This window comes from Topomyia yanbarensis, chromosome 3 (assembly GCF_030247195.1).
Source record: "Topomyia yanbarensis strain Yona2022 chromosome 3, ASM3024719v1, whole genome shotgun sequence".
Lineage (NCBI taxonomy): Eukaryota > Metazoa > Arthropoda > Insecta > Diptera > Culicidae > Topomyia > Topomyia yanbarensis.
In genome coordinates this window covers 367,520,779-367,548,183 of record NC_080672.1, presented here as the reverse complement: position 1 = coordinate 367,548,183, position 27,405 = coordinate 367,520,779, and the positions used below count along the sequence as shown (strand labels likewise).

Here is a 27,405-nt window from a genome sequence, read left to right as displayed (position 1 = left end):
ATTTTCCATTTCACGTACTACAGTAAAAGTTTTTTTTCGTCCTCAAACATTGCCCTAAATATATATTATACTAATTTGGTGCGTACTATCTTCGTTTTCCCAAAATAAACTGTCAAAAAGGTACTTTTTTCGGCCAAAAGAGGGAGTGCCCCCCCCTTAATACACGCGTACTCACAGAAACTACGGTAATGTTGGGAACAAATAAATAAACAGAAATTCATTGGAATCCAACGAAGATTTGGATGCAATGAAGCTGTGCCCTCTACTGATATTGAACATCGAACATTTGAAACAATGAATACTATTTACAATTGACAACAGATGTGACAAATCTTTGAAACATGAAAAAAACTTCTGTTCTAATCTGTTAGTTTATATTCATATATTTTTATTTACTTTTTGTTATCGCTGAGTTATTGGTAATTGCATGTAAACCATATACAGTGTTTGAGCATAAATAACTAATTGATTTGCTTATTCGGTCAGCAGTTTAAACAGTTTCTCACAGTAAATGTTACACAGTTTTAAGGCATCAATTCTTGATTGCTAGTACTCTATATTCTAACTATGCGAATATCAAACTAGTGGAAGCGGTTGTGGGGGCATGCCACCAGCATTTGTCCCTATTTGTAAGAAAACTCCTTCAGATGATTGTCCAACTGCTTCGCACACTTGGGGCAGTTTTCAAAACTATTTCTGCAAAAAAATCATTTTACGTTTAACGCGTTACTCAACTCTTGCCGAAGGAAAATAAAAGTCTCACCTTATTACATTGGTCAACACCTTATTCCTATTGGTTTCACTAGCTACCTTGGCATGCAGGGCCGCAATCAGTTCGTCTTTGGTTTGAAGCTGCTGCTTGAGATGCGCTATGGTTTCTTCTTGAGCTTCAAAAATTATCTGAAATTAAGAAAAAAAAAACAATCTACATAACATAATCAGTGAATTGTATCTCGTCTAGGATCTTACTCGAGATTCCTCCATACTTTCCGAATAGGTGGGTGGTTCATCGAGGCAGAAAAACTCCCGCACGGTCGGGCAGGTTCGCATCGCATCATCGCCCAGGATGGTGTTGATGAACCTCTGCAGGCCCTGTATCCGGTTGTCGATGAAACCGCTGTTAAAGTTGTTTCCGAACCATTTCTTCTTGGGCAGTACAAGATTGCAATGCGGGAAGAGCGTTCGCAGGGTGATGTGCAGCCGGACGAAGTCGGTGTACCGCCGGAGCACCAGCCAGCACGTGTGCGAGATACTATTTTCGATGCGCAGCTTGAAGATCTAGTTTCAGGTTGTGGTTTGTTTATTTTGCGGCGCGCGAGTGTGAGGTAAACAAAGAGAGATTAGTCAGTCAGTAACGATGTGCAGTAACGCAGATGCCCGTTTGGGTGATTCAAAATATGACGTTACGTTGTCTTACTCTTTAGATCGGCAGAAGTATTTTGAAAAGTTTTAAATGTTCTTGTATAAGGAACATGTGTTGTGACAAATGGTGAAAGAATTCTATCATATTTAACAGTTTTTTTAAATTCGATCATTTTATTCTTTCTTTCAATGAAATTATGATTAACTTTCTGTTCTTCATTTTAAAATTTGATTAGTATGGAAAAATTCTCAGGGAAACGAGGGAACACCACTAATCAGATATGGTTTGGAAATTGTTACTTTCCTATGCAAGGTATATCGGGTTACTTTTCGAAAACCTATGCCGGGTTTGATTTCTGTAGCCACTGAGAGGATCTTGGTTTATTGGTTCGGGACCTGGAGCTTCCACAAATCTGATTTTCATGGTTTACGGTAGATAGTCTTTTACGGAGCTGTCGAACCATGGAATGGAATATTAATCGTTATGTTTCAAAATACATTCTGTGGTGGTAGTTGGAATATTACTCGATTACCCTTTGCTAATCTAGAACCAATTCTAAAGGGTTCTTGGAGTTGTCTCCATGGTGGGTTTTGTATCTGTAAACACTAGAAAGATCACAATATACGCACAAACGATTTTTTTATTCATGTATATTTTGCGTCGGTACTGGGATCCTTTCACCGCCACCAAGGATGCGGATCCATCATCTAGACCCTAGATATCGACTCTTCAAAACATGAATCAAAAAGGACGGCTGTACTTCCCTTCCGAAGGAAGACGTGACCAGAAAATTGTTCACCTTAGAAAGTTCCATTCACTTCGGCTGGGATTGAACCCAGACCCACTGAGGCAAGAGGTAGTCGCGCTTACCACTTAACCACTGACGCCATCTACAATCAGGCTTGATTTGGCCATTGTGAAAGCAGTTCTGGGTATTATTGGGGGTACATAATGACCTAGCCAGATACTCATGAGACCATGAGTGACCAAAAACTATTCTGAAATTAGAACCATAACAGTTGCCTCCGAAGGTTGTTTATTGTCGTTATGGAACCATCTAATAGCTTAACCCTAGACGTTCTCGTGGCACAGTGAAAGGCGTCTGATCGAAAATGTAAGAATGAAGGAGTGACAAAATTGCACTTGGAACGATACCCCAACCCAGGGCTCCCATAGATCACAATAGACTCGATGATCTGGCGGATCGGACCTAAGGAAGATGAGTGCTGAACATGCTGCGCGCCATTGATTGTCTCAGTCTGAGGTTTAGTGTTTGTTAGCTGGAGTCGATATCGTTTTGAAAGAGATTTCCTTTTTTATCTTGGAGTCGATTTTTTTATAGCTTGGGCGGCTTTTGGATCAGGATGGGACTTGGGGTTGGAGGTGTAGCTGTTCATTTTTTTTACTTCCGCGGGTATGTAATCTTGGTAGCTTTGATACTGGAAACCACACTTCCGAACTTCTCATAGACTTCCCGGGTTACGGAAGAGCGATTTTCAGGTGAAAGATTCTCATCGAGATGGCACAGGGTATCAGCGTTTCGTGCATCAGATTTCTGGTAATTTTTCGCGGGTGGGGCTTTTCTGGCTTTGATCGCTTTGCCACTGCCCCTTAGGTTTCACGAGGAGTTCGGAATGTTCTAGCTTTTGTACATCTCTCGATCTTTTGTACATCCCGCGATCTCGCAAACATAAAATGTCCCGGTAATTAAGTCAACGTGTTAGCGCTTAAGAACTTATAAACGTAATCTAATCTGCGATTATTCCAATTCCAACTCCTTCGCAAATCCCGCGCTCCCGTACGCCACAACCCTAGGTACATACAATGTTAGATCTTCATAAAAATCAATCAGCTTGTGTAGAATGTTGTTACAGTACTGCTGATTGATTTTTATGAATATCTAACACACGTTGTGGAAAAAACTGCTTTTTTTCGTTTTTGATCTTTGCCCATTCTCTGTTCAACCTTAAAGAGCTGTTAAGCCCCATATTATGATATAATGCCAGAAAAGACGAAATGTTTTGCTATTGCTGTGCAGAGATTGACAGCCCTTTTTGCGTTACTAATGCTATTATAGAGCACCAGTGCACAAATGTCAAATTTGATATTGGCACTACTCATGCTATCAGCTTCAATTGGCTGTCATTTTCCGCAAAGGTATTGCAAAGATTTCTTACGTTTCCTTTTCGTGATAATGAACAAAAGGGAAAAATATTAAAATGCTGTTTAGAACCACTATTGATTTCCTTCTAATGCATTATAATAAATATCCTCAACAGAATTTCGTTCTCACACGATATGAAAGGTTTATGAAAATTACTTTAATTAAGTAAGTCTCTAACAGTTTAGCAGTTGTCTTGTCCTTCACGGCAAAGTGCGCTGCTTTTGCTACCTAGGCTACATTGCATATTGTCGCGTGACATTAAATATGCCGAATATAAATTTCAAGAGCAGTTGCATAACGAATAAACCCACACCATTACGATAGCATTATACGAGCTTTACATTTGCTCTATAATGGTACTAAATATATTTGGGAAAGTGGGGATACATGAACCACTTCTTTTGTTAATTGTTATATGTATTGCACTTTTGCGATAAAATATTCTGTATGCATCAATATGAAAGAACAAACTTTGCTTTACTGTATGAAATATCATTTGTAAACATAAGTAACGTGTTATCAAAATTATATGCATTATTGTTAGGTATGTCAAATAGCTCAAGTATCCCCACGGGTGGAGATACTTGAACCATTTCATGGGGATAGTTGAACCATTATCCAAACTATCATAAAAAACATGTAGAACCATGCGCGAAAAGTTCATTCTGTCTTTTGTGCAAAATAATAATATTACTTGTATGTTTGTAGTATATAATTTGTGATATGAAATTTTTTGTTTTTGTTTTTAGTATGTTTGGGTTCTTTCCTTTATCCCATTGTGTTTTTCTTTGATCAATTATTTATGGCGAGTCGGTAGTGATGCTACTTTTTCCTCGTCTTCTTTCTTAATTTCTAGACTCACGCGGTTGAGCCTTTGGGAATTTGCGCAAGTTTCTGGTGATTAACCTGGTAGGAACCTACACTTTCTGCCTGCCGATGGAACATTATAGGTATATTCAGTGAGAACTCGTACTGATTTGATTCGTACCCGATCAGAAAACCATATCAAGAATATATCAAAATTATTTCTCGATTTGATATTTATATCAAATAACCATATAATTTTGATATATGTCGTTTGGAACGAATTAAAATTAAATTAAAATTATATCATGTTTTGATTCGTCAATAAGGTCATTACATATCTTTTTTAAAAATAATGTCACCCCCCCCCCCCCCCCCTTCAAAATTGCTAGAAAAAATCAGGGGGCAAATATTTTTTGTTAATAACCTCAATTAAAAAAATTGTCACTTATTATAAAAAAAACAATAGCTTTCATAGAGTTTTGCTTTTCGTCATTGAAAACTATTCTAGTAGTTTTGAAAATTGCCATCCCATGATTTTTTTTTTTTATTTGGACCAAGAAAGGTCAATATGGTAGATAGGACATCCGAATAAAATCGTCGATCCAGTCTAACATCAAACGAAACGTTTACTGTTCGCGGAAGGAAGGAGCCGCTCGTGAATTCTCAAACAAACATCTCATGGCAAGGCTAACACACCGACTTCTGAATCGCAACAGTCGATAGAGATCGACAGTTGCACTCTAAAATAATTTCTATAAGGAAACAATCTGAATTCACATAAGACTCCTGGCGATTTATTTGTGGTTTAATATTCAATATGCATGAGATTTACCGAAAGGCTTTTGAAATTTAAAGATTTAATATGGGATCACAGTGTTCATACCGTATTTCCCCACCCATATGTGCGATGCGTATGAACTTCACCAGATCAAAGTCTGCTACTAAACCTTCCATTTAAGACTAAGCTTGTGAAAATCGATTTAGCCGTTTTCCAAGGAACCGAAGAGACTTTAATTCTGAAATATTCCACAAACTAGGAACTTGCAAAATTGTCGAGAAGGATGCTGGAATCAAAAGGACTTTGTCTGACCATCAGCGATCAAGAAGGCTCTAGCAAAGCTAAATGTAGATCTTACAAACAAAGGTATCATCAGTACCGGGAATCCATTATCCATGTTAATGTTTGTAGCCTTGGAGTGACAGGAAAGATGAAAAGTGTGCGAGGATATACCCACAGCGACCATCAAGCGATCTGGTACAGCATTGGTAACCGGACACGGTTTGAATAACGAGTGAAAGTGGAAAAGAGCTGTCTTTCACAAGGACGTGTCCGTCGAAGAATTTAAATTTGGGGACATCCTCTTCAACCTAAATGCGAACGAGTTAATGGTAGTACTAACAAGGGCGTGTAATGCGACCATACCGAGAAATGGGAGACCGAGAAACGCTCGTCGGCTGTAATACGACGATTACCGATTTACGTATAAGTTATTCCTACCTTGGAGAAGAAATTAGAGTGCTCGTAGTGACACCGAAAGAAAAGCTGCACGAGCCCCTTTTAACAGAGCAGTCGAGCTGAACAAGAAAGCTTGAATTGATGAGCTTTGCCACAAAGCCAACGCGAATTCTCGAGGAGATGCCTACAAAGTTATGCCAAAAAAAAGGTAAAAGGCCCAGCTGCACCACCTGAAAGGTGTCCGAAGCTAGAGGTCACCATCGAAAGGTTTTCCCCGCAACTTGAACCAATCTTCGCCGTACAGTGAGGAGGATGATCACGAAGAAGAAGCTCGAGTTACCGACAAGCAGCTGATCGAGATGGCGAAAGCCATGAGTGGAAGGACCCAGTACCAGCCTCTCATATATCGCTGAAAAAAGCGATATATGAGAACCCGGATATGTTCAGAATGATCCGATAACTGGAAGCAACAGAAGCTGATGCTGCTTCCGATGCCAGGAAAACTTGGAGATCTTCCAGCGTATAGGTCAATATGTCTCTTGGTACTGTTAGAGAGTAATCCTGAACAAGCTAAGTACACGGACCGTGAGAACGGCTTGTCATTGAATTCAACTTCATTATAGGCAGGTCTACAGTGAATTCCACCCGAACGGTTGTGGGAGCTGTGATGACAACAGAGAAAAGGATATCGCTATTGCGTGGTGGTTACCTTAGACGTGAAGAATGCTTCAATAGTACTAGCTAGGAAGCAATCGCCCATTCGTTCTACAGCATAAGTAACAACAGGATATTACAGAGCTACTTTCAGTACCGAACACTGATCTATGAAACAGACAAGGGAGAATGACAACTACGACTGACGTTCCTCGGCCCAACGCTGTGGAACGCAGTGTACGATGGAGTATTGAAGCTGAACCTTCTCAGAGATGTAACGATTTTCGGTTTCGCGGATAATGTGGTGTTCCAAGTAATCGGAGAATTACTAGAAGAGCTGGAGGCACTCGCCACGGAGACGATTGCCCATCATAAAACAGAGTTGGTGTTTGTGAATGTCTGAACTGTTGTCTAGAAAGGAATCGCGTATTACCTGTAGGCAGAGTCTAAAATTCTCATCCCTATTCAATGAACGACGAAATTCAGAGAATTCATCTTCGTCCTTTCCTTGCCTCTTTCGTCGCTAAATGCATGAAAAAATAAAACAATAAAGGCGATGTCCCCTCCTCTCTCGATTCTACGAAAACGAGTAGCAGCAGCAGCGAATTTCGTTTTCCTATGACAATCCGAAATTTCAATTTCGTTTTGATGCCTGCTCAGTAATTTGCGAATCTAATTCATTAAATGAAAATAATGCAATGTGCATCTAATAATGCAAATAGAACATAGTTAAAATGAGAAATATGCGCACCGATCAGGCTTCCGTCTTACAATACCATCATTAGCTCACAAATCTACAGAATCGAGCATCGACAAATAAATATCATTACTAGTGTACTTTCGTTTCCCCAGCAGTAAGCTCAATATCGAAGTTACCAATATCATTTTGAATCTCAAAGCGAAAACGAGCGTGTGGAGAGAATAATGAAAACGCTCTGCTACATGCTTGCTTTGTCCTAGCCCGTTGTCTCATTTTCGATTTCGCAAAGTGCTAGTGGTATGGAAAGAAGCTTCGTTCTTTCGTCAGTTTCGCCTGATTTTGGCAAATGAAAAAAAACATTTTGCGACTCTGCTTGTAGGACAGTTGAAACCTGTAAGAGGCAGAGTCAAAAATTGCTTGGATTAACTGCATATGTTGTCACTTACGATGAGTGCAAGTGCACAGTGTGATTCCGTAGATGTCCGGTATGGAATGCACTGTATAATTAGAGCTCTTAAGTAACCCACCAGGTGTTTACTAGCAGCCGAAATACAGCAACAGGCGAAAATCGCCGTCGGAGAACATATCATCGACTCGAACTTTTAAAGTCACGACGATTGTGCTAAGGGGAAGACTATGCGAGTAATCACAACTTTGGTTGAGGCGCCAGTGTACCGGGCACCACGAACCACCTGGAATCGCCGGACCGAAGCCCGTGAGCAGACTAATTACACCGTCAGGAACTAGATCGAGTGAAGCGCCAGCGGTTGGTCGTAAAGTTTTCAGCGAACCGGAAGCAGCGAACCAGAAGCTACGCTTCATCCGGTATCAACCCGCCAAGTACAACATCGCCAAGTACTGGTTGGCCATTTGAGTAGGATTTATGGACTATTCGAGTAGATTGCGACAAACTGGGAGCTAAATGACTCACGCAACGGGCATCGGTATCGGGAGAAATTCCGCCGCCGAGGAATAAATGACTCACTGAGATGACTCGCGTAAACAGAAACTAAATGGCTCACAGAAACTAAATGGCTCACGGAAGTTCTCAACTGCGATTAACCAAATAGGTGTTCGGAGCTAAACGGCTCGAATGTATGCTCTATTGTATCATTTTGTCATAATTTGTCCTGGACAATATATAATCATTTTTATATAAAGACATACCTTAAGTACCACCATTAAAAGGTGAAATAGATTGTTAAAATCATGTAAATGGAACAAGCGAAATGGAAATTTCAATAAAAGAACATTCTATTCGAAATATCTCGTGATCTCGATCTTGTACAGGGTATCTATCTTCGGAAAACCTGTTCGGAAGATCAAGAGCTGTGAAAGAGCAAATAGTTTTCAACTCTACCACTAGGTAGTGCCAGTGATCATGCTATTCTTTGAGTTCACTGTATCTCAAGACCGAATCAGTCTCCCCACGCTTTCATGCAGTCTCGTGGGGCAGAAGGAAGGAAGAAAAGTAAGGACTGTTTTAAGTGGTTATGCACGAAAGTGAGTCACAGCCATTGTCAATGCACTTTTGAAAATTTTCAACTTTACTATAATAAACACACTTATAGACATTTTCACATCGACGAACTGAATCTAGTGATATATGACACTCGACACTCCGGGTCTACTTTGACAAGTCGAGTTTCAGACTGATTGCATTCCTTATATGAAAAAGGCAAATATGAACTGATGATTCCTATACGTTTCATAAATCCATACGATTGCACAACAAGATGGGGGAAAATGTAAGTATTTTGAAGATGTACACGGAACAGAGCCAAATGACTATCATGTGCCAAACAAACAAATCTACAAGTTTTCAAACACAAGCAATAAACCAAACCTGCCGTTTCCACTAGAGCTCGAAAAATTATAGTATGTACAAAATGTACGTTCGCCAGTTCCCCGGTCCATATGTAAAATGCTACAATACTGTTTCTGTACATTGTTATCAATCAGGGTCATCTTTCACCAATTTTCATGCTTTTTGTGTAAAGTCGGTCCAAGTGCCACTACAACGGTACGAAAACTATCCAAGCAACCAAAAGTTCGGATAATACCTAAAAGTACTCCTTAATGTTCATATTAAGTTCTTAGTGATCATTCAAGCTTTTATTGGGAATTTAGAAACATTAAACCGCTATTGGAAATCATACTGTTCGGAAAATTATTTAAAACGAAAAACTTAACCATCCCTTTCTTATATGAACTTTTGATTGATTCAATAAAGTTTACTTGAATTGCTTTAGTAAAACAACCCCGCTATCCGAAATCACCCTGCGGAAACGTCCACGAGAACGATCGCAGGAAAATGTAAAATGAAAAAAAACTTTTTTTGTTTTAATAAAAATAAATATTTATTTTTTGTTTGCCACCCCCTTCAGAAAAAAAATTGTACTTGGACATAATTTTTAAAAAAGATTTGTAATGGCCTAATGATATCAAATAATATATCATATTTATATCAACCATATCGTGTCTTTTCAACATAGTATGTACAATAAACTATTATCTTTCCAAGACAGTTTGGCAGAGCTATAACAATGCCACCAGTGATGGATCCTCCCAAGAACTGGCTCCAAATCGCATTACTAGTGGTCTTGTCTTGTAATATGTTTGAATGTAAATACATAAGAAAATGTACGTTTTGCAAAATTGCTCGCTGAGAATAATGAATTATTTTTCACAAGAAAATATTTGATTTATCAATTAAAAATAATTTTAAAAAATGGATTTTTGTGATATAATTTTGATATTTTCAGATATATTTACTCATTTAGATATAAAATATCTTAAATATCCGTCTGTGTGATATAATTATTTTATCAAACCAAGATATAACCAACATATTTTATACTAAAATAGATTGAGATATAATATGATATAACCGATACATTTTCTTGGTATAAAAACTTGATATTTTAACAACTATCCAGCTATATTTTATATCAAACTGAGATATATATTTTCCCGTGATATAATATCTAATTTTGATATAATTTTGATGTGAATTTCTGATCGGGTAACTTCTAAAAGGAGTTTCTACACTGCCCAATCCGTATCTTATTTATAAACAATGAAAAAGATAAGCAGTCAATTCTGTCTCTTGTTGTCCAAAATCAACTACGTCTCTCGTCCTTTTTAAGTTTCTGACGTAACGTGCTCGACGTACTCTGTGTCCCTTCTCAGGATTGTAAATCAGTGCAGACTTCATAGTTTCACATATAGTCAAGCTTGTTTGCGTTCAGCGTTTATAGTTGCACATTATTTTAACAACCCTTAACAAAAAAATTACAAAAATTCGAACCTAAAAGTGGCTCATATATCCCCGAAAAAAGTGGTCCATGTATCCCTACATGCCATAAGCGAATTCGAATTAATTTTAAGTTGGCAGGAAATATTTACCTTTGCTAATTTCTTCATATAAATAACAGATTTTGCACCTACTTCCAATAACGAAAAGCTTTATGATGTTTAGTCTCACAGAAGGGACACCACAAACTTTTTCCAAAAAAAAACGCGAGGTTTCAATTGAGGCAAATTTTTAATCTATAATTACTTTGATTATCTGTAAAAGTGACAACAAACACTTGACTCTATCGTAAATGCGTGTGAGGTTAACTTACCGACAGAGCTACCAAAACGCATAATGTGTGTATTAAAATTGGTAGAATGTGACGTAATATCCTTAGTGGTTTACCTATCCCCGTGGTTCATGTATCCCCACTCTCCCCTACGTATACAGAACAAGTGATAATGATATATTTAGGCTGCGTAAATTTGTAAATGGTACAATGCATTTTCACTGCAACATCAGTATAAATGTATAGCCTATATTGGGCTTAAGGGGTTATATACAAAGTTGTGGCGAAAAAGTGAGCTAAATTCGTGATATTTTTAAAAGTGTTTTATGCATATTTTACTTGAAAAAGAGAAAAACAGTTCGTTGGTAGGACTATCGAAGATAGAAAAAACAAGTCGAATTCAAGGTTATCGGAGCTATGGTCAATCCTCTGAAGCGTGCTTGTTTTGGCAGAGGCTTTCGGTGAACGCTCTCCAAGCCGAACCACTCAACTGAAACCCAAAAACTAAAAACATTACTGAAGAAAAATGTATTGTGGTGTACTTTAACGGATCGGTTTCCCAATAATTTTTTTTTATGTTGATCAAAAAATTGAGTTTTGTGGTGTTCAACATGTTTTGGAAATTAATGCACGTAGAAACGTCTAAGCCCTTTTGAAACATTGCTCTTGTATCAACATATTGCAATTGTCAGAAAAAATCACGGAGATTCATAAACCGAACACAATTGCAAAGTATCGTTCGAATCGACGATGGTCATATTTTGCGGTCGGCTTCTCATGGAATCCCTCTATAGTGATTATATAATGTGGCGTGTGTCCTGTTGTCTTGTCTGTGAACAACGTCAAACTCAATAAGTTACTTATGGAGTCAAATCACAAACAAACGAGCTAACAGTTACCAACTAGAATGGCATAAACTACACCAAGAATCAGTGAAAATTTGCTTAAGAGCAGGCAATGTACATTACCCGTCAAAAGGTTGGAATCGCTTAGCAAACGTGTTTGTCAAAAATATCGAACTTATAAGACTTTTGTTCAGGAAATAAAGTACACCAAACCTGAAAACCTTGGAATAACTTGGAAATCTAATTTATATCATGTTAATAGGTTGGATTAATTTGGAAGTGTACTGCCGCTAGAAGCATAATTGCCCCATGTGTATAGGGATTCCCATAGCACATGGGACAGTTATGCTTCTAGCGGCAGTGTAGTAAGCTGCTGATATCATTTTTACTTCTTAAGTTGATTGTGAATGGTTCATTCAGAATTGGCAGAAACTTGTTTTCTCCGTGTCGTATTTAAATGCTGACAGAGTTCCGAATTAAACAAATCACTATCCCCACGGCGTTTGTCTTTCTAGAAAATTATCTGAAGCAACGAACTTTCTAGGTAGACAAGAATATTACTGCCCATATTCACAAGCGCCATTTCCTTTACAACAACTTTAGTGAAGACACGAACTATGTAGGCTGTTAGGGAACTGAGATAACACAAGTTAAAATGCTCCACTTTACATACTAGCGACACGTAGTGACAAAATTGTAATCCAAACTGCATACCGCACCCCCTAGACATGTAGAACAACTTTGCTGAGGAGAGTCGCTTTGTAAGTAAGCAGAATCTCGAGTAGCGTCGTGAATTTTCCTTTTTAGGTGATGCTAAACTTTTTGAGGTATTGTAATATTCTTAATGGGTGTTGCAATACTTATTGAAGCGAGTTAAAACTTTTGAAGAGTAGTGTAATTCTCACTCACTCACTCACGTGAGGAGGGGCCTTATCTGATGTCCAACTGTTCCGGGATAAGATGAGTCGCAAAATTCTCCGTCTCCACAAATAGCGTAAGATGAATTTATCCGATAAATTTTAATTGATCTTTCTCATCGGAGGTGATATTATAGGGCGCAAACCAACTGTCATCATTCACTTTGAGTGGAAATTCCGGCCAAACTGTTACTCGCCAAACACAGATGTTGGTAGTAAACAAAAGTAAAAAGTTTTTTCTTAGCTTAGCTTAGTTGATCGCCCGTGAGTTTCCCGTGATTGATTAAAGCCTGTTGAAATTGCATATTGAACCAATTGTATGATAATTGGGAGTAGTTCATCATACTCAACGTGCAACCTAAAGAGACTAAGATTATAGTATGATCAATAACGTAGATGGCCACGCCCATGCAGGTCAATTTTGAGATGGGAAGGAATGTTAGTTCAACACTTGTGACTATTATGACCGAGGAATTCTCTGCATCATCCACAAGTGTCACAGGATAGGATTGGTGTTAGTAGGTAGGGAGATTAATCAGGATATATCTTGGTAGATATTGTGATTTAGCTAAGTATCCACGCGCTTTGTCATTTCATTTTAGATCAAAGTTTTCAGGTGTGCGACCTCCAGTAGAAATATGAATCCATTCAAATAGGCATTTTAAAAATTATTCTTCCGTGGGGCGTACTGAAAGGATAAAGCCGCGTGGAATATGATAGAGGTCTATTCATCTATAGACAATATGATCTTAGCAATATGTACGAAGTCGCTTGCGATCAATTTCCGAGGATTCAAAACGAAAAATTTGAACTCCGGACAGCCGGCCATCAGGAGTAATGCTTCTTATTAACGCTTCAATAAGCGAAAGAAAGCGTACAAATGTATAAAATATATCCCAAATGAATGAGAAAAAATTCACTGCGTAATGTTAATGACAAGTTGGTATCCCCACTCTCCCTATCAGACACGTTCCCATAATTCGGTTAAATACCAATTGCAAACGACATGTTTATTATGCGTAACAAATATAATATACACTACGACAGGCGATCTCTCGGTGATCCAGAAGATGAATGGATGGGAGAACAGCAATACTAGCAAATACCGACTACCATATGAACGGTGCAAATTCGAACGAGCGACGTAGAGTACTGCACTGGATGATTTTGAAAAAAGGACCAGGAGTGCGATTTTACGAAGTTTTAGCTTCCGATGGCCCTACATTTTCTGACAAAGTGAAGTTCTGGAATGTTGAGATTTTTATCACTGTTTAGGAAAGCAAAAGTATCATAAAGCTAGTGTCAGGCCTTCATGAGACCTCAAGAAGTCACTTTTGGAGGTGTTCGTAAATGTAGATTTGTCGGTAGATGGTTCCAGATTTAATAAAAAAAAATACCTAATTTAACACATCTACAGATCGCTTGCAACATAAAAAACTTTTTGTGCAATTCTACAGCTCCATGTTAGGCCAATGCAATAAATTTCCTACATGAAAGTTTACTTTTTTTTAAAACGGTTTTTAAACCAAAGCTTTGGAAGTTAAACCTTGGCGTGGAAGAGCCGGTATATTAATATATGCTGTTACTTAGTGTAGAATTACATTTCATCCTTTACGGCTATTATACGACCGCCAGAAGAGACTTAAAAGGTTGGTACACAATCGAGAATAGCGAATCAGAAAAGGTCATGTCAGTGATTCAATAAATACAGGTTAAGTCTTCGGTACAGAGCAATACCTTGACCTAGCAACTCCTAGCATGTCATTGTGTGTGTCAACATCAAGAATCCCATGTATATGAATCTAGACTCGGCTACATCGAATAAGTGGAGTCCCATACGGATGACACATGGAGAAACTAGTTCCCAGGCATTTGAAATGTTTTGTGGTGAGATGTGGGTCGACCTATTTCATTATTCTGCAAAACAAAATACAATACAGTGAAGGTCTGTTTTTATCAGCTCCAAGCCAAAAATACGGCTGGGAAAATTGGCAAAATCGGTGCACATTTTGTTTCTTTTTATTAAATCTAATTCATTAAAATATTCTTCTTTTGTTCCTAGATATATTTACATAACCCTTTCTGATTATTTAGTATAAATTTCCCTTAAGAGAATCTTCCAGTTTGTAATTTAAAAAATTGAAATTTTGTTTCTTTTCGTTATAATAAATAATGTCACGAAAGCATTTAATCGAATTTGACTTCGCCTGCTAGAACCCATCCAACGGATTTTCATGTGAGACTTACAACACTAGGTAAAAAGGCTGACAAAATCGGGTCTTCACTGTATCATTACACAGTGAAATCTTTGTACATATGAGGCGCGAATTAACATGTAACAGTTCTGTGCATAGTCGGCACATTACTGACAACTTTGCTCAAACAACGCTGAGCAAACTTTGCTACTGATCATTTACGGAAGTAGGGGAATTATGGTTAAAACCGACACCTTAAGCTTAGCACTTTTTAAAAGTTGCCACCAAACCAATAAAATTATAATTTTAATGCACAATTCTTCTTCAGAAAATTCTTAACAAGACTTAATTTTTTCAGCGCTTCGAAAAATTAATTTCATTAAAAATTATTGGTTGTAAAACTTGGAAAACAAAGTGAATTTTTGTATGCACTGCGGGTAAAACCGACACCCTATAGGGGTAAGATCGACACCCCCTTTAATTTATTTTCTCTCCACTGTATTAAAATCTTTATCTTTATTAAAAATTAGATATATGCGTGATTAATAAAGTGTGAGTATGTATGATGCAAATATGTGCTTTTTATTGCTTCATCATGTAGTGAGGGGATGAAAGTTCGAAAGCGTAGTACTATAAATAAGAGTATTTTATGCTATAGGATTATTTATTGATATGAGTATTTCCAGATAATCCTTGCGCACATCATTGCAACCTCCAGTGTCATTTTATTTCGCAAGAGAAGATTTGCAAGCGTTCTACGTTCTGCTAATTTGATTCATTCACTTATAAGTGACACACACACTTCTTAGTAAAACTATCTTTTTCAGATTTGATTTTTCCGACTCTGATCATCAACGATCTATTGGGGTATACATAATATCATTGTCTCATTGTGATAAAGTTCGTCTATGACAAACCAAGAGAACACTAGAAATTCGGTTTGATGACCTTTTTGCAGAAATAGCAAAAGCTTCGATAGAATCAGATAAGCAAAAATTCCAATTTTTGATTTTTAAAGAGACTTATAAGAAATAAACACAATAAAAGTATTTCTGTGTATTTCAGCTATTACTATAGTGTGCTAATAGTGTAATTGAAGTGTCACAAAGATCCCCAACCTTTTGTAATGAATCGCAAGTAAACACAACCATCTTAACAGTGTGTCGGTTTTACCCTAACCAAAGGGTGTCGGTTTTACCCCAACAGCGTACATTTTTTTATAAAAGCAATTAAAAATATTGAATTTCTCAAACTCATCTTCAATGCACCCAGTTGATCATAGCAAAGGCCGATAATAATAGGTACTGAAAAATGGGGTGATTTGAAAAGCTTTTGTTCGGTTAAAACCTTAAAATCTACCAACGAAATATTACATCCAGACGAGTATGAACGCTGCTGTCGTATGTTTTGTTTATTTTTATGACATTCGGCGCACTAACGTAAATCCAATTTTTCTTAAAATGCTCTACATAAACGTACTAATAATAATGTATCATTATGAAATGAATAAAAATTTGATTTCTAGGAAAAGTTGTGGGGTGTCGGTTTTACCCACAGTGTCGGTTTTTCCCACAATTCCCCTACATTCCAATACACAGTCAATACTAATACCATCACCTGAACCAAAAAAGTCTATCAAATTCGAACCACAAACAATTGCCTATTGTCGGCTGCTGAATAATGACAGCTGCCTCAAGTACCTCCAACATCAACAGCCAGTACATTAGCGAAGAAGCTTTTACCAAGAAAAATGCACACTTGTAGGCCGAAATGGCAAGACGAAAGAAAGATCGCCAACATCAAGAAACCACAATGATAACACCGGCTCATACAGTAGTGAAAGAGATATTCAAATTGTTAAGTCAGACCGAATTAAGTCGCAAAACATCAAAAAATGAGATAATGATAGCACTGGATAAAGAATATTGTCAGCTACACTCGATTTCTGCCAGATTTGAAATATGCTACAATAAACAAGAATTATGGCAAAAAATAATTTCCAATCATAATGTAAAGGATGCTGCGATTCAAACTTTAAACTCGTTTTTCTCGAAATCAATATTTTGTCACTTTAACCTTAAGAATATCCAGCTACGTTGGTATAGAGCCGTTTTGAGATTTTCATTTAGAAATGATTTATACGACGAATATTGAGTCAAAAAATGTTTTCTTGTGTATGCAAGTTGTCATTGCACCCGGAACCCTTTTTTTTTTTAAACGGCGGGGAAGCATTTGTTTCTCTACCAAGTCCGGTCTGACCTAACACCAATTGGTAGAGAAACAAATGCTTCCCCGCCTTGTAAAAAAAAGGGTTCCGGGTGCAATGACAACTTGCATACACAAGAAAACATTTTTTGACTCAATATTCGTTGTATAAATCATTTCTAAATGAAAACCTCAAAACGGTTCTATACCAACGCAGCTGGATAAGACTATTCTTAAGGTTAAAGACACTCTGGTAGATAGTGTGTATGAATCTAAAACTAGTTAATCAATGGGGAATTTAAACGCAATTTAACAGTCAAAAATCAAGTAACTCCTTACACCAATGAGAATCGCATTTTCGAATTTTCTTTTTTCTCAAATGCGAGTATATCACAACTTCAGCCTATTTTTTTTAATTATATTGTTTTATACGAATGTAACAAGGATATTGATACCAACACGCATTTCAACGGTTGTAAATCGAATTATTAACGAGGCAGTGTGACATCCTCCTTAATAGGGTCGAAATTATCTCATCACGCTGTCATGTTTTTACAAACCAAAAATGCATTTGTAAGCGTTATTCCTGCCAATAGAACCACCATCAACCAATCGCTCGATTTCGCGATCCCCCCGTTCGTCAACTAATGAAAACAAAAACCAACACTTACGGTGAACCGCGCTCTCTCCTCCATGACCTCATACCCGATGATCGGAATTCGCAGGGCAACATTATTATTATTCATTCCAGCATACTTATCAGCCCGGCCCAGCTCAGTGCCGCTGCTGTCCGATGGTCGCCGACTGCTTTCGTACATCCTGGGGCGGTTCCCGATGACGGTGGTGGTGCTGTTGCGAAACGGAGCTGGTGGCTGGTTGGTGCTTTTAACTGCTAACGTTTTAAGGCACACTTCGGATTTGGCACCCAGGTACAGATTGTTGGCACTGAAACCACTATCCGGATTGGTGGAGGCGGCATTCGCTGGGGCCCCACCGGGGCCCAAAGCGCTGTCTAGATCACTCTCGGACTTGGTGAACCGTTGCGCTGTCGATAGTTGATGCGTGTTGCGTGCCTGCAGACTCGGACAGGAAATAGAGCGTTTCTGGTGATTCAGTAATCCTACGGTTGCCGTTGCAGATGGTATGCTGGTGGTACTTGAATTTCTCCACTTTTCATTTTTACTACTATGATGCTGGTGCTGATGATGATTACCACTGCCAGTAGCACCAGCACTAACACTGTCGCTACTAATGCTAACTGCGCCTGTTGAACCTCCGACGAAGCTACGACTTTTGTTGATAAAGTGATTTTGTTTCTGTTGCGCAGATGATAATTTGTTCCTGTCCCTTTTCTGTATAGCTCGCAGTGACATCTTCGTTCCTTTTCGATCCTCTATGGGACGTACGATAGCAACTCAGAACGACTCTCTGTGGCCGTATTCTAGTCAGTGTTCCCTCAACACGTGATGTATTGGAATCTATAACACAGTTACACTTGAGTTCTAACGTGAGAAGAGAATACCTTGAGCTTGTAGTTGAATTTCACTTCCTTGCGAAAACGAAGGAAAGTGCACCACTAAGCCAATTTGTTTGGCAGAAAACGATACACTGTGCTTCTTTGTCCACTAGCCACAAGCAATTGGCAAGACTGTGGGCAGCTGTAATTGTACAGTTTCGTAGACACACAAATTTCAGTCCTAGGTATATTAGACACAACTGATTGGAAGCTAACCAGACACGAATGAGAAAGTAAAATAAGACTGATTATTGTTGCTCACGGACCGATCGTATGGTACATGACTTTCGAGTTTCGAATGCGAATGCATTGCTGAGTACGTCGTGAGTCGCAATTTTCTGTATGTATGTATATCTGTGAGCACGGGGAGCTCACAGCGGAAAACAAAAATGAAACAAGTAATAAACATCACTAGCCACTAAAGTAAGTGCTATGTGGAAGTGCTCTCTGCCTTGATGAACCGAGTGGGTGGCGAAGGCAACATCATCATGGCTGTTGAATGTTTTCGTTTTGAGTTTGCTGTGCACGCGAGGCTAGAAGGAAGATTATCGCTCGAATTGAGCTGGTAGTTGTGTGAGCTGGCTTATGCTAGAAATGAACACTTGCTTTGCGTGGATGCTATACCTGCAGATAATACACCTATATGAACAAAGTAAGGGAGGTATGAACTGAACACTAAAAGGTTAGGTTGGGAATTTGGGAGTACGGAAACGACAGGCGCAAATGAATAATTAGTACCGTTAGGAATCGCATGATCATGATTTTTTGAAACATATTTCAGTTTTTTTGGCTTTTTAAAATATTTTTCCAATCTTTCATAACAACGTTTGACACACTAACATTCATTTCCATCCATGATTACTCTAAGGGCTTGGCCGGCGTCGTTAATGGCATATGAAAGTATAGAACTCTCGAATTTTACACATTCTAGGCACTATTCGTTGATTCTCTGCAATTTCACTTGTTCTGTTCAATCAAGGAGAAACAAATAGAAATTGTAGGGTTGTCATGCTCATGCTCATGTTAATTTTTAAAATTATTGAATAAGTAAAACATTAATAAATTCCGCGATAAAAACATTGGTGTTAAATTGTTACAATTCTTAATTCCAAACGCTTTGGCAGTTTGGCTAATCATCCTATCATTGTTCAGGAATGTTCGAAAATATTTTAAATTTTACTATGATTTTCACAACACTTCATTTCATTTATTTAGTTCAACATCAATTTCATGATAACACTGAATTAAAAATTTGCCTCCACAATACTCGATTTGTAGCTGCAGCTCTCCAACGTCGGTTACGCCCAACACTTGCCAAACCACGTTCCACCTGGTCCGCCCATCGTGCTCCCTGCGCTTTTCGCCTTCTTGTACAAACCGGATCATTAACGAACACCATCTTTGCAGGATTGTTGTCCGGCATTCTTGCAACATGCCCTGCCCACAGTATCCTTCCAGCTATGGCCACCTTTTGGATACTGGAACCACGCTCGTGGTTCATCCTTCGCCGCCACACACCGTTCTCCTGCACACCGCCAAAGATCGTCCTTAGCACCCGTCGCTCGAAAACTCCTAGCGCTTGCAGGTCCTCCTCGAGCATGGTCCAAGTCTCGTTCCCGTAGAGAATCACCGGTCTTATAAGCGTTTTGTACATGGTGTATTTGGTGCGCGGGTGAATCTTTCTTGACCGCAGTTTCTTCTGGAGCCCATAGTAGACCCGACTTCCACTGATGATGCGTCTTCGAATTTCACGGATCACGTTATTGTCAGCCGTTAATAAGGATCCTAGGTAGACAAAATCCTTTACTACCTCTAAGGTATCCCCGTCGATTGTAACGCCGGATCCTGTCGTTTTCGGTTCCGCCTACCAGCATATACTTTGTTTTGGACGCATTTACCACCAGTCCGACTTTCGCTGCTTCGCCTTTCCGGCCGGTGTACAGGTCAGCTACCGTTCCAAATGTTCGGGCAATAATGTCCATGTCGTCCGCGAAGCATAAAAATTGGCTGGATTTCGTGAAGATCGTGCCCCGGCTGTTGAGCCCGGCTCGTCGCATCACACCTTCCAGAGCGATGTTGAATAGTAGACACGAGAGTCCATCACCTTGTCTCAGTCCCCGTCGAGATTCGAATGGACTGGAAAGTTCACCCGAAATCCTTACGTTGTTTTGTACACCGTCCATCGTTGCTTTGATCAGTCGAGTCAGCTTCCCGGGAAAGCTGTTTTCGTCCATGATTTTCCATTTCTATACGCGGTCGATACTGTCGTATTCCGCCTTGAAGTCGATGAACAGGTGATGCGTTGGGACCTGGTATTCACGGCATTTGCCGTGAAGATCTGGTCCGTTGTCGACCGGCCATCGATGAAGCCGGCTTGATAACTTCCCACGAACTCATTTACTTTAGGTGATATACGACGGAAGATGATCTGGGATTTGCAGGCGTAATTCAAAATGGTGATCGCTCGGAAGTTCTCACACTCCAAATGGTCGCCTTTCTTGTGAATGGGGCAGATCACCCCTTCTTTCCACTCCTCCGGTAGATGTTCGGTTTTCCAAATCCTGACTACTAACCGGTGCAGACAAGTGGCCAACTTTTCCGGGCCCAACTTGATGAGTTCTGCTGCGATACCATCTTTGCCAGCTGCTTTGTAGTTCTTGAACTGTTGGATGGCATCCCTAACTTCCCTCAACGTGGGAGTTTGTTCATTCCCGTCCTCAACTACACTGACGTAATCAAATCCTCCGTTGCCTTGGTCATTTGTACCTACATTCTCCTCGCCATTCAGGTGCTCGTCGAAGTGCTGCTTAAACCTTTCGATCACCTCACGGTTGTCCATCAGCAGGCTCCCGTCCTTATCCCTATATATTTCGGCTTACGGCACAAAGCCTTTGCGGGATGCGTTGAGCTTCTGGTAGAACTTCCGTGTATCTTGAGAACGGCACAGCAGTTCCATTTCCTCACACTCCGCTTCTTCCATGCGGCGTTTTTTCTCCCGGAAGAGGCGTGTCTGCTGCCTCCGCTTCTGTTTGTATCGTTCCACATTCTGTCGGGCTCCATGCTGCAGCATGACCGCTCGCGCTGCATTCTTCTCCTCCAAAACCGCTCTGCACTCCTCGTCAAACCAATCGTTCCGTCGTCTCCGTTCCTCGTACCCGACAATGTCCCCAGCTACGTTGTTGATGGCTGCTTTTACTGTTCTCCAGCTGTCCTGTACAGGGACCACGTCGAGCTCTCCCTCGTCCGGCAACGCTGCCTCGAGGTGCTGCGCGTATGCAGTGGTGACATATGGTTGCTTCAGTCGCTCCAGATCGTACCGAGGCAGCCGTCGGTACCGTACATGATTAATGACAATTTAACCATCACCAAGTAGTGGTTAGAGTCGATGTTAACGCCACGATAGGTCCTGACGTCGATAATGTCGGAGAAGTGCCGTCCATCGAGCAGGACGTGGTCGGTTTGCCATTCTGTCTGTAGCGGTGATCTCCAGGTGTAACGATAAGGGAGGCTGTGCTGGAAGAAGATGTTAAGAATAGCCATGTTCTTGGAGGCGGCGAAATCAATGAGTCGAAGGCCGTTCTAATTCGACAGCTGGTGAGCGCTGAACTTTCCAATCGTCGGTCTGAATTCCTCCTCCTGGCCTACCTGAGTGTTTAAGTCCCCAATGATGATCTTCACGTCGTGGCTTGGGCAGCGGTCGTATTCTCGTTCGAGATGCGCGTAGAAACCGTCTTTGTCATCATCGGTGCTTCCGGAGTGAGGGCTGTGCTCGTTTATTAAGCTGATGTTGAAGAAATGGCCCTTGATCCTCAACCTGCACATTCTTTCGTCGATCGGCCACCAACCGATCACGCGCCTTTGCATATCGCCCATCACAATAAAAGCTGTCCCTAGCTCATGTGTGTTGCCGCAGCTCTGGTAGATGGTATAATTACCTCTAAACGTTCGCACCATGGATCCTGTCCAACACACGTCCTGCAGCGCTACGATTCCGAACCCGCGGTCCTTCGCTGCAATTGGTTTTTACGGCTGGCTCGCAGGGCCTGACACCAACCCCCTAACTTTTCGGAGGACCATAGTGCACAGTTGAGCTTAGAGTCCTTCACTGGCACTCGGACGATAATCAGTTTTGACGCAATCAAAAAACCCCCTTTTTTGCTCTTTGGGACCACTGTGCATTGTTTAGGAAAAATTCAATAAAAATGGGTCGAAAAAATCTTTTTTTTTTAAATCTAAAGGGCGAACACGAAATTATTGCGACACCGAAAATGTCATGCCAATTTTCTTATAATGTTTAAAATCAAACCAAAATTTTATGGTAGTTTTATACACATATTTACTTCAAAAATCAAAAGAAAAGTTAATCGATGGAGCCTTGAGTGTGAAATTGAACGCATTTTCGCTTGATGCCCCTCATCAAAGTCTTTACAGTGTCATCCGGTACCAATTTCTCAGTTTTTTTTCCATTTTCTTACATTGTCCTTCTCGTCTTTGACTGTCTTCTTGCTCTTCCGAAGTTCCCGCTTCATCATTGCCCAGTACTACTCCACCGAGCGCAGCTCCAGACAGTTTGGCGGATTTATGTCTTTTGGAACAAAATGGACAGAATTGGCCTCATACCACTCCAGGACACTTTTAGAATAGTGGCATGTTGCCAAATCTGGCCAAAATAGCGGAGCTTCGTCGTGCTGCTGCAAGAACGGCTAAAGGCGCTTCTCGAGGAACTCAGATTTGTAGATCTCGCCATTTACTGTGCCCTTTGTCACGAAAGAGTCACTCCTCAGTCCGCAAGAGCAGATGGCCTGCCAAATGAGATATTTGGAGGCAAACTTCGACATTTTCTTCTTCTTAAATTTGTCGTCCACATAGAACTTGTTCTTGCCGGTGAAAAACTCCAACACCGGAATTCGCTTAAAATCGGCTTTTATATACGTTTCGTCGTCCATCACACAGCAGCCAGTTGACACGAATGCCACAACCGTGGTAAAATGTCATAAATAAACAAAAAAAACACAGCAGCCATATTTTGTCAGCATCTTCTCGTAGAGCTTCCGTGCCCGAGTTTTAGCCGTCGATTGTTGCCGCTCATCGCGGTTTGGGATGTTCTGTACCTTGTATGTATGTAGTCCAGCTCTCTTCTTTGGATTTTGGACGTAGCTCTGCGACATGCCGATCTTTTTAGCCAAATCACGGCTGGGATTTGCTTTAATCATCCGCTTCACATTTCCCTCCGTCTTTTTGTTCTACAGTGCCGATTTTCTTCCAGCTCCTTTGCCGTGGTCCAACGTCAACCGCTTCTGGAACTGCTTCAACACTCTGGAGACGGTTGAATGGTGAATGTTCAACATTTTTCCCAACTGCCGGTGCGACAGGTCAGGAAATTCCAGGTGTTTGTAAAGAATTTGTTCTCTCGACTCGCGTTGGTTCACCTCCATTTTCGTTGAAGCGAAAAACACGACTTCGAGTTTGACAGCATGTAAACAATACACATCAATGAGAAAGTGTGCAAAATTTGGTTGATTTTTACCCAATGGTAAAAAGCTATGCCCTGTTGAATGTGTCGCAATAATTTCGTGTTCGCCCTTTAGTGTGCTTACGCACTTTTCAGTGGGTTCGTCCGTCTTACTTTCGCAATAGCTAGGTTCTTTTCACACTCTCGTTCACAGCAACAGCGTTCGTACAGAAGTGCTGAGTGGCGAGCGCGGAGGTGCATTCGTTCGCCCGTTTGTCTGATAGCAATTTAAGGGAGAGTTTTTCATTTCACACGCGACGAACCGACTGTCTTTGCGGTGACTACGATTGCCGAAAAAGTTTCATCCGATTTATTTATTTCTTATTGTTCGAAATTCAACTACCGTGTCCTTAAACTGTTCCGATTTTTCGGCTAAATTTTCATATTAATGTTGCGAGTTTTGGTAAAAGTTTTTTTAGGTGAAAAAAGAGGCTTTTTTTTTGAAAAATCGTCTTCATTCACAAAAAAATCTTTAATGAATCGTTCAAAGATACCACAAGTCCCTTCAGTAACGATTTTTTTTGGTTTCATGCTTTCAGTTGAGCTGTTGGACTGAAGTCGCAGTTACGGCAACCATTTTGAAAAAACGCGTTTTCGGAAATTATTATAACTTCCACATTTTTGTTTAATTTTTTCATGTTCTTAAGTTGATTACGCAGATTAGACTACGTTAGACGTATAAGAAATATTTGATAAAAATATGGTTACATGCCTGTACAAAAGTTCAAACTTTTCACGTTTTCCGCATCTCAACATATATAAGCCCTTAAAGGTGATGAATTTTCAATTGATTAAATGACTTTGGTCTAGGGTCCATCACAATTTACGTATCGCTTTTTGGGGGGGGGGGGGGTGTTCGGCGAATTGTGACATGTTGTGACATATGGGGGAGGGGAGGGCACGCTATAACGTTACGTATCATGTTTTTACTGTAGAAAAAAATAGATAGAGAGATTTGTGATATTTTGTTACATGGGGGAGGTGGGAGTCAATTTTAAGCAATTTTTGCGTGACGTAATTTATTAACGGTCCCCTATAAATCAAAAGGGTAACAATTCGCAAACGGGTAGGTATCGGAATGTGCTAATTCGTTTGTGATTATCTCAAAGCGCTCTCTGTGTAGGTTATCATATCATCATATCCAGAGCCGTAGTGTGGGGATGGCCGGGTTGGTCCCCACCAATTGTAGAGGGGCGCTGAAATCCTAATCTGCTTCATATAATAAGTTAGGATAAATGTTAAAATAAGACAAACTAAATTTTTGTTCAAAAACCGAACTGAAAACGAAAGCCACACCAAAGAAGCGCGCTCAGTGCGATTGCCATTCAAAATCTTTACTCGTTAGAGCAAAGAGCCCTTGAAATAGCCACCTCCGTGTTTCAGTAGACATGGCAGACGCGAATCAGTGACTGCACCGTCGATCTCAACGTTGTGAGCGGGAATTTTGACACGGCAGTCCTTCATAAAAGGCTTGTCACCAGTAACGTAATTTGCTTGCTTTATTCAGAATAAGACAATTCTGAGCTTGTCTGGGCGAACTTTCGAGAAAACTGTGACGATGAGTATTCCTGTGTCAGTTCTTTCGAAATCTTTAGAATATTTAGCGGATAGACTAATATCCAAAAGAAGATCAGAGTTCGATGTGTATGTGTATGATTTAAACGGGAAGTCAGTGTCTGACGCTAGGAGCAGATCACTCTAGAAATGTACATAAAATTTGCACGCAATTTGAAAAAAAAAAAAGAATTTAATGTACATTTTTGCATCAACTTTACACTCTCTCGCAGACAAGTCTGTTCAACAAACGCCTTACGCCGATCCACTTCGTTCGATGTTTTGTTGAGTGTAGGGCTAGTTTTTTGCAGGGCTTTGACGTCTTATACGCAACGCTAAATATATTCTAAATTTCTATGTTGGTTTCGATGTGTGTCTAGTTATAAAATTCGATTAATATTTTCCTTCCATACAAACTATTGGCATCCTAATATACAGTCTCTTGAATAGATGCTCCCTGCAATGTCTCCAAATACCTAGCGTCAATTGATTTCATGAATATAAAGATTTGTGGCTAGAATTTAAATGAAATGAGCTACAGTCGAACACAAACGAACGTCGGTCGAATCTGGGGTTTTCTGTATTTTTACCAGTTTCCAAACATCAGAAGTAAATATACCGAGCGGTTAGTGAAGGAACAAATATTCAAATAAAGTCTTCGAATTGTTGTGTGATTGAAGCGGGTTGAATTCCCTAATAAATCGTCAGCACAATAAATTGTCCGTCGCCTTCAAGTACCTAGCGTCAACTCCCGCTTTCGAAAAACCGTAACCATTAAACACATGACTTTGAATGATATTAGATACAAATCTACGTCGAACTTATATTTAAAATTTCACAGAACTGTAATGTTTTTGGTGCTTAAGACTGATGGCATATCTCGCGTGATTTTTGAAAAGGGCCAATAATCATACTGGCAAAATGAGGGAAAATTCTGGACAAACCATTAATCGCCGATTATGAATCACAGCAGTACACGAAATAGAAAAGTTTTCTCTTTCATAACAATGTAACATCCACTCTCGACGAGTCACCCTTTGTCCAGATTTTTTTTTTTCAAAGTGAATTGTGACAGCATGCTTATTGGCCGTTTACAAAAAACACGCGAGATATCATGTGTTAAGCGAAGGAGCGTAAAGCGCCATCCTGAGATACATGACCAATAACATGGACTCCATCTATTTTTGAGGATTCAATAAGCAGAGCCTTGGTGCTACCATCCGTTACGGAACTTGACCTTTTATATTAACACACTTCGCCGCCGATTTTTAGTGTACAGGACTGGCACTAAAATCCTACTGATTAGAAATCTTCAATTACATAGGTATTCCCTAATAAATAAATTTAGCCCGTCCAAGTGCCGTCGGTTCCGACAGCATAAGTCACTAAGTTACTTTACGGATGTCCGGACGCGCCACAGACTCAGGTGATTCGTATTTCTAATGCCAAAAGATCCTGACTCCTGCGGTAGCAGACAAAGGGTTAAGTCGCCGGGAAACTCTAAGCTTGCTCATATGATAACTGTTGTTACGGCATTTAACTCATTCATTCATGCCCATGTTGTTTGAGGACAACAACGTTTTTAAACAGCATTAACTTTTGATTGAGGCAAGATTTGCTCGCAAAAACAAGTAAGCTCAAGAACTAAAGTTATTGCAATTACTCTGATTGGATTCCAACGAAGCAGTGCTGCCATATGTTGACGACGGAAAATTAATTTTTCATATATCTTCGTTATTGTGCAATATTTTTATAAACTGATAAAACTTATCAGTTTAGACTGTCTTTGGCTACGTTTTCCATGCAATTGGACTATTGTAAATATTCTTGTAGAATTGTATTGAGCATTGAAAGGTAAAAATTGAGCAGCTTCTAGCACTGCAAGGGAAGCACCTATCTTTATGAAAAAAGACTTTTTGTGTTTCTTGAT

At 39.8% G+C, this 27,405-nt stretch overlaps 2 protein-coding genes across 3 annotated transcripts in view; one reads left to right on the top strand and one right to left on the bottom strand.

The window, feature by feature from the left end:
* The window catches only part of LOC131692012 (phosphatidate cytidylyltransferase, photoreceptor-specific), a 71,510-nt gene that overhangs the window by 25,082 nt on the left and 19,023 nt on the right, over positions 1-27,405 (top strand). The window lies entirely within an intron of this gene.
* Positions 372-18,691, bottom strand: LOC131692013 (uncharacterized). The gene is made up of 4 exons (XM_058978839.1): positions 17,565-18,691; positions 970-1,278; positions 764-900; positions 372-696 (listed from the first exon to the last, which is right to left on the bottom strand). Exons 1-4 carry the CDS (start codon positions 18,264-18,266, stop codon positions 624-626), a joined length of 1,221 nt encoding a protein of 406 aa, XP_058834822.1. The 5' UTR covers positions 18,267-18,691; the 3' UTR covers positions 372-623.

What these genes read in the sequence shown, in the direction of transcription:
- LOC131692013 (XM_058978839.1), bottom strand. Translation starts at nt 18,266, where the DNA reads ATGTCACTGCGAGCTATACAGAAAAGGGACAGGAACAAATTATCATCT. An exon ending in AGGAGAGAGCGCGGTTCACC is followed by an intron (nt 1,279 to 17,564) that starts GTAAGTGTTGGT and finishes ACCTGAAACTAG; the next exon opens with ATCTTCAAGCTGCGCATCGA. An exon ending in GTGTTGACCAATGTAATAAG is followed by an intron (nt 697 to 763) that starts GTGAGACTTTTA and finishes ATTTTTTTGCAG; the next exon opens with AAATAGTTTTGAAAACTGCC.